The sequence below is a fragment of the Microtus ochrogaster genome, chromosome 16 (assembly GCF_000317375.1).
Source record: "Microtus ochrogaster isolate Prairie Vole_2 chromosome 16, MicOch1.0, whole genome shotgun sequence".
NCBI lineage: Eukaryota > Metazoa > Chordata > Mammalia > Rodentia > Cricetidae > Microtus > Microtus ochrogaster.
In genome coordinates this window covers 23,539,080-23,547,359 of record NC_022018.1, presented here as the reverse complement: position 1 = coordinate 23,547,359, position 8,280 = coordinate 23,539,080, and the positions used below count along the sequence as shown (strand labels likewise).

At 39.7% G+C, this 8,280-nt stretch overlaps 1 protein-coding gene across 8 annotated transcripts in view; it reads right to left on the bottom strand.

The window, feature by feature from the left end:
* Positions 1–361: 361 nt before the first annotated feature.
* Positions 362–8,280, bottom strand: part of Upf2 (UPF2, regulator of nonsense mediated mRNA decay) — a 101,198-nt gene continuing 93,279 nt past the window's right edge. For 6 of the 8 annotated variants that reach the window (XM_026783014.1, XM_005354864.3, XM_013349043.2 and 3 more), the window contains 3 exons: positions 6,899–7,040; positions 6,116–6,236; positions 362–1,635 (listed from right to left, as the gene is read on the bottom strand). In XM_026783014.1, coding sequence (XP_026638815.1) covers positions 1,626–1,635; positions 6,116–6,236; positions 6,899–7,040 — 273 coding nt within the window. In that variant the 3' untranslated portion in view covers positions 362–1,625. Of the gene's footprint in view, positions 1,636–6,111; positions 6,237–6,898; positions 7,041–8,280 lie in introns of those variants that run through there. The other 2 variants (XM_026783016.1, XM_013349044.2) reach the window with 1 other exon arrangement.

Below are 8,280 nucleotides of genomic sequence, written 5' to 3'. Positions count from 1 at the left end.
GTCTTCTGTGCATGGGACCTTTAGTCCCAGCACTTGGGAAGCACAGGCAGGCAGAGTTCCAGGTCTATGTATTAAGTTCCAAGGTCTAAAAGATGAGTATATACAGCCAAGGATATAGGGAGACCTTAGCTGTTGTTTTTTTGTTTTGTTTGTTTTTTAAAAAGACAAAGTCTCACTATATACTAAGGTCACTATATAGCTCAGGTTGGTCCTCCAACTTGTGCTCCTCCTGAGTTCTGGGATTACAGTCATGTACCATTTTATCTATCAGAGAATATTTTTTATAAAGCATGAAGAAGACCCTGGGTGATACTGACCAGCTGAAAGGTTTCCCAAACCAAATAAAACAAATCATGCCAAATCCAAATTACAACACTTTATTGCAGCATCGGCAAAGGTCAGATTTCTGAAGCTGGTGAAGATTGGGCAGCATTTCCATGTGAAATGTTACAACTTTACAAGTTTTGTTTCTTATTGAAATCTACATGCAGAAACTAAAACATGGTAAAAGAAAGATGCAAATAGAAAAAAAGATGTAATCAAGTTGTAGCATACAGATGTGTTCTTTAACTAAATTACTATGCCTATTGAAAGCAAATGAAAAATACCTATCCTAATAAATTAACAGACTGTCAGAAACAGACTAAGAACCCTCATTTCTATTTGGGGGGAGGGGAAGAAAACAAAATGAAACGAAAACAAAAGCAAAGTAAAAGCTCTACTTGTTTCCATATTTTGTTTAGACACAGAGGCTGTAAACCCATGAAGGTCAACAAAATACTCTGATCCACTTCTTGTTGTCCTTCGTTCTTCCATGACATGCTCACTGGCACGTTTTGTTTTCAATGATACTTACAATGGGCTCAACTATATCCCCGTTCTTAGGCTGGTATCAGACTTTTCTAAACCATCTGAATTAATGCTTTGCATATTAACAGTCTTCACATTTTCTTTCACTATAATAGGCAATTTTACATCACTGACTCTGATGGATCAAACAGGTTTTTCCTTCCTCATCCCTTGCTCCTCTTGAAACAAACTCCTTTAACAAAACCCTTCCTGGTGGCTTATCTGGCATTTGTATATCTTTCATCATTTTGTTGTCCTGCATGTAAGTTTTTACTAGAAGATTTTACTGCTTGCTCTATACTTTTCTACTGTAGTCCTGGAGCCCCCAAATGTATCTTCTTCCAACATGGGATGTTCAATTCAGAGACACTGTAACTTAAATCAAGTTTAAAACTCAAGTTCATTTCCCCCATACCATTCCCATCTCAACCGTGTCTTCTCCGGCTCAGTCATCTCATTGACGCTCTTCCTGTTGTAACTGCTCAGTAGTCAAGTGAACCTTCTCATTTCTTGACTGACATTCTCAAGAGAAGATTAACCCTCACGTGATTTCCATTACAAAAGGCCTTTCTGCCTTGTCTGGAAGCGTCGGCTTGTTCCGGTGTTGGCGGAGGCTGGTGTTTCTGCCTCATGGCCCCAGCCTGTCCCAGGTTTAGATTCGCAACTCTCTAGACCGACATGCTGAGATGTGTCCGCTGCTCTCATTCAATTGCTGGAGGACTCCACTATCCACAACATCAGATACAGGACCTAATGAAATGACACGTGCTGCTGGATCAACGTCTCCTAAAGGTACAAATAGGCTGACGTTAGGAACTTTACCACTGCAGGACAAAATTGGAGCAAGAAAGACTCAAGCACCAGCTATCACCATACATCAACTTCTCCTAGTAAATGCTTTTTGAAGATCACACATGGCTCCTATACCTTTTCTGCAGCTAATTTCTGTCTCCCACACTTTTGATATGGTCATATGTAGCCCAACCTAGCCTTCTACTCACTATGTTGCTGATAATCATGAACTCATGGTTTTCCTGTCTTCTGCTCCCAAGTCGTAGTATTATAATAAGGCACATAATACCTTATGTGGCTCTCTACAACTAATTTCTAAGATGCTAAGAAATCAGTTTATGCGTGGTTGACTTGTGTATCACCTAAATGCATATGGAGAAGTCTAACCTATAAAACATGAGACTATAATCTTATTTGGAAAGCTGTTGACAGATGTGATCAGTTAAAATGTAGCCAGGCATGCTGTAATAGGGTGAGCTCCAGACATGAGGACATTCTTATAAAATAAAGCACGGACACAGAGATGCACAGAAAGAACACCATGTGGACATAAAGACACAGACTAGGGTGACACATCTATAAGCCATGGACTGCCAGCAAGCTTCTGGAAGCCGAGAAGCCTAAATATGTTCTTTACAGCTCAGAGGAAATCAACCTTGCTGATTTCCTGGCCTCACATTTTCTGTCTCCAAAACTGAGACAACAAACTTCTGCTGCACTTCCTCATGACAGTTTGAGTGAACTCCCGCATTATATTTTGCAAAAAACCTTCAAGGAATAAAATACAAACATGAAGAAGTGTATCCTGAGTTGTATCTACCCACATGAAAAAAGCCAAAACAACAACAAAACAATCCCGGAACTGAACAACCTGAATGAGGGGGAAATCGATACAACCATCCCCTGAAAGAAATAATTCAAAGATGCAAAGGTCTCTCCTGAAGTAAACACAAAGCAGTTGCCTAAAATGGAATTAAGTTCAATGGATGAGAGAAGAAAACATTAAAAAGCTTTGTAAGACAGACTTCAGACTTAGTAGCATGTCACTTGACTAGCTTATAGGCAAAGAATCATCCTGAGTGACTGATGCTAAGAGCTGAAAAAAAGTATTTCTAATGCACACTTGGGCTGTTATTCTAGGAGGTACACTATTTCATAAGTAAGTTCCTACATGGAGTATGGTGGAACAACATAATTCTAATCTCTGTACTGGAATTAGGAGAGTTGAAGGCCTTCCTGAGCTGCACATAGGGAGATTCTGTCTCAAAAAAACAAGAACAATGGTTTAGGGGTTTAACTCAATGGGAGAACACATGCCTAGCTGGGATAATTATCCAGCAATGTGTGTGTGAGAAGGGTATACAATAAAAGCTTAAGCCAGCTGTCCTAGCTGCTTGAAAAGATGAGATGGGAAGACTAAGCTTGGGATTACTTAAATGAACCTAGACAACACAGCAACACCATCTCATTATGAAAACAAGAATAGGCAAGATGCATTTCAGTAAATAACTGATGTGCATCTGTAAAGTTTGAGCAGCGCTGGAATAATCCACATGAATCTGAAGCATTCACTTTCTTTTTTTTTTCCAAGACAAGGTAGACCTTCTTTGTCCTGTAATTTATATAGCCCAAGCTGGCCTCAAACTCACAGAGATCTGCCTACCTCGTGCTGGAATTAATGGTGTGCACCACCACTGCCCAGCATGCCTATATCTTTAAAGCATTCGTTATACTTTCTTTACAAAGGGCCTTTAAGAAGATTTTATGTGAATGTTTTACCTGTGTGTGCCTGATCTTGTGGAGATTAAAGGTGTCAGATCCCCTGAAACTGGAGTTACAGATGGTTCTAAGTTGCCACAACCAAACTCAAGTTCATGGAGAGAGCAGTAAGTACTCCTAACTACTGAGGAAAGTACTCCCCTGCCATATGCCACCTCTACCCTACCCCTTTAGAGACAGGGTCTTTCTTATATATCCCTGGCTGGTCTGGAACTTGCTATGATCAAGCAAGCCTTGTACTCACAGAAACAACACCTATTTCTGCCCAATCAAGTACTAGGATAAGCATATGCCATCATGATAGGCTCAGAGAGCCATTCTTAAAGATGATGGATGTGTTGGCTAGTTTTATGTCAACTCGACATACAAACTAGCGTTATCTGAAATGAGAGAACCTTAATTGAGAAAATGCCTCATTAAAATGGAGCTGTAAGGCATTTTCTTAATGATTGATGAGGGAGGGCCCACCTCATTGTGGGAGGTGTAATCCCTGGATTCTGTAAGAAAGCAGGCTGAGCAAGTTATGAGAAACAAAACTGTAAACAGCACCTACCATGGCTTCTGCATCAGCTCCTGCCTCCAGGATTCTATCCTGCTTGAGTTCCTGTCCTCACTTCCTTTTGTAATGAACAGCAATATGGAAGTGTAAGCCTAATAAACCCTTTTCCTCCCCAATTTGTTTTTGGTCATGGTGTTTCGTTGCAACAACAGAAACCCTAACAAAACATGTTGGTACCAGTGTAGTGGGGTATTACTGTGACAGACCTGACAATGGTTTGGGAGGCTTGTGGAAGGACTTTAGAACTTTGGACTAGAGATGCCTCTAAGTGTTGAGAGATAAGTGGGATGGACTGTGCGAGCTTGGAAGAATCTGAGAGCAGTGCAGAGGATGGAGGCCTGGCTTGTGAAACTTCAGGGGGATATTTAAAGACTCAATCAGGGATATTTGCTTTAAGTCTGTGGTTCTGCTTAGGGTGAGCTGGGATTAACCAGACAGCAGAACTGCTGAAGCGAAACCTTTGCTTTGCTGGGACACTCCATGCTGGTCAGCTGGAGCTGAGAAGTTAGCAGTGATTAAGAAGTAATCAGCTTCACTAAGGTGAAATCTGGGAAGTGTTTCCGCAGAGTCAGTACACAGAAGCTGTGTTCCACAGGTGGCCAAGGTTGTGCCTCGAGCTGGCAGTAGACTTGGTAGAGTTAAAAGTCACCCAGGTGGTACTGGTTTTGATGGCATGAAGGGAGAGCAGCTGAGGCTTGGCACTCTGTTTCCTACTTCCTAGGAAATACTTCATATTTCAATAATTTTTTTAAATGACTAAGACGAGTGTTGTGGTGCACGCCTTTAATCCCAGCACTTGGGAGGCAAAAGCAGACAAATCTGTGTTCAAGGTATGCCCAGTCACAATGAGCTCTAGGGCATCAAGGGCTACAAACCCGCCCCCCCACTACCACAAACAACAAACCCCAAAACAAAAACAACTAGAGCATAATTAACTTTCAAGTACTCGTAAATACATTTTTTTCATTAGACTCTAGCCTTGAGGGTATGGACACTGTTTTCTTCTACTTTTTGGCAACCCAACATATAAGAATGATAAAAAAAGACATTATTTTAGTTGAGAGAGTCTTGGATATTGACAAGAACACCTGAGAAGTTCACCTAATGGAAATGTCAATATTAAGTGTGAAAACATTCTAACAGTTCTGGTTTCTGATGATTTTATGAAAGTGACAGATATCAATACTACAGTATACACTTTAAGCTACTTTAAAGAAAGTGAACAGGAAGAAAACTAATATTTTTCATTGCCTCTTTTTTTGCTTATTTTTATTTTTTTGAGCTATACATTTTTTTCCCGCTCCCCTCTCTTCCTCCCCTCTGCCTTTCTACTCTCTCCAGCGACCGCCATGCTCCTGATTTACTCAGGAGATCTTATCTTTTTCTCCTTCCTATGTAGATACATGTATGCCTCTCTTAGGGTCTTGTCTAGGTGTTCTGGGGTTGTGGACTATAGGCTGGTTTTTCTTTGCTTTAAGTCTAAAAGCCACTTACGAGTGAGTATATATTATATTTGTCTTTCTGTGTCTGGGTTACCTCACTCAATATGGTTTTTTCTAGATCCATCCATTTGCCTGCAAATTTCAAGATATTAACGCAAAAAAATCAGTATCCCTTCTTTATACAGGTGATACTGGGCTGAAAAAGAAATCAGAAAAACATCTGCCTTAACAATAGCCACAAATAATAAAATATCTTGGGATAACTCTAACCAAACAAGTGAAAGATCTATATGACAAGAACTTTAAATCTTTGAAGAAAGAAATTGATAAAGACACCAGAAAATGGAAAGATCTCCCATGCTCTTGTGTAGCTAGAATTAGCATAGTAAAAATGGCAATCTTAACAAAAGTAATCTACAGATTCAATGCAATTCCCATCAAAATCCCAGCAAAATTCTTGACAGACCTTGAAAGAACAATATTCAACTTCATATGGAAAAACAAAATACCCAGGATAGCCAAAACCATTCTGTACAATAAAGGAACTTCTGGAGGCATCATAATCCCTGACTTCAAACTCTTAAAACTATTTTGTATGTTTAGCAGTGATGTAACAGGCTAATCCCAAACTCAATTTTTTACAAAAACATTATCAGGAACCCTTGTGAGGAGGAATCAAGTAAAGGCTGTTTACCTCCCACCAGTCTTAAAGATTAGATCTGCATTAGGTGCTCCCTTTGGATGTTGGTAACGAGGCCGCCGCTCACGATTGGTGTTTGCTGGAGCTGGGCGTTGTGCAAGAGACTGCAACATTTCTGTGATTAGGAGTAAAGAGAAAAGTGCTGTTAACTCTTGTAAATATATGCTTCTACAAATGCACAAAAAAACAGGAGATCAAGTTCATTGGTGTTTATATGTAGGTAGCAACTTTCAAAAAACATTTAGGCTAATGATTATGAAGTATTGAAAGCATGAAAAGGTAAAGGAAGTAACAACCTTGATAGCTAGGATAACATACAGGGTTTTTTTTTCCCCTCAGGCACTGTTCATCCTGTTTTTCAACATGGTCTCTTACTGGGACTTAGGCCTTGCCTATTACTTGAGGTTGACTGGCCAGCAAGCCCCAGATATCTGCCTCTCCATCATTGGGGTTACAAATATTAATCACCATTTTTTTTTTTAAATGTGTGTGCTGGGAATTCCAATTCAAGCACTCATGCTTGCACAGTAAACACTATTTTTTTTTGTTTTAATATTTATTTACAGCCAGGTAGTGGCAGTGCACGCCTTTAATCCCAGCACGTGGGAGGCAGAGGCAAAGGGACAAGAGGATCTCTGTGAGTTCGAGTGCATCACCACTGCCCGGCTAAGAGTCTTATTCTGTAGCCCAGGCTGCCCTTAAATGTATGGTGACCCTCCTGCCTCAGTCTCCAGAGTGATGGCACTGGAAGTCTATGGGCTATAAATTATTTTATACCTTGATAATCTTCTTGCTCTTGTCGTTCATTGATATCTAATGTGAGCTTTTTCATTCTCATCCTCTCTTCTTGTTCTGCTTGTTGCTGGTTCCAATGATTTGCAGCAAGTTGGGACGACATGGGCACATTAAGAATTTTAAACTGGAGGAAAAATAACATTGGAATCACAAATAGCCTGATAAAATAGTTAAGAATTAAATATATTAGTTTAGAAAACAATACTGTCAGGCTGAACAGTGGTAGCACACACCTTTAAATCTGAGCACTTGGGAGGCAGCGGTAGGCAGATCTCTGTGAATTTGGGGCTAGCCTGGTCTACAAAGTTAGTTCTAGGACAGCCAAGACTACACAAAGGAACCCTGTCTAAAAAAAACCAAAAACTAAACCAAAACAACCCAATCTATCATTCACTATAAATCAGACTTTTCCAAAAGATACTTGAAGTGGAAGGCCACTAAGTTTGACTAAATTCATAAATATCAGTTCTTTGGAAGCATACACCTAGAGACAGAACAACTTTTCATCCTGCAGACTTTCAAAAGGCTTTTTTATAGATCAAAATGAAAGGCACATTCCTTACATTTCTACTTGCCTCCCAAACTATATATGGCAAATCTACCCATCTTCAGCATTCTGAGCACTTCTTTGTTTCGAGGATGAGAATGAAGCATCTCATCCTGAGATCCTGTTCCCTTTTTTGGAATGCTTGTTCTAAGCAAGGTGTTTCTAGCTTAGGAATGCATATGGCAGACAAACCTAGATAAAAATCTATAAATATGGCTCATGGCTCCCTGGGAAATTTTTTAAGTAAGCTATGCTAACCAGCAAGCATAAAACATTTAGGTGTCTCATAACCTAAATTCTCTGTTGCACTATTATAAGAGACCCCATCAATAACTCCAGATCAAAGGTGTGATCACTTACCGAGCTTCTGGAGCATGAGTCAGTAGGAGCAACAGTGGGGTGCTAAAGGTGTTGTTTTAAGCTGAATCATAACATGGCTGTATCTTAAAACTATATGCATATATATAATATAGTCTCAGGTTACAGTAAATTCTAATTATCCTAGTCAAAACATGTAACAAATTATAATTCTTTATGGGTACTGGTTACAAAACAATTGTTCGTCTTCCAGTATTAAGTTAAATATACTTTGCATTTTTTAATTGATATTTATTGAACTCTACTCCCCTCCCTGCCTCTCTCCTCCCCCATGGTCCCCATGCTCCTAATTTACTCAGGAGATCTTGTCTTTTTATACTTTCTACTTCCTATGTAGATTACATCTATGGAAGTCTCTCTTAGTGTCCTCATTGTTGTCTAAGTTCTCTGGGATTGTGGTTTGTAGGCTGGCTTGCTTTGCTTTATGTTTAAAAACCAC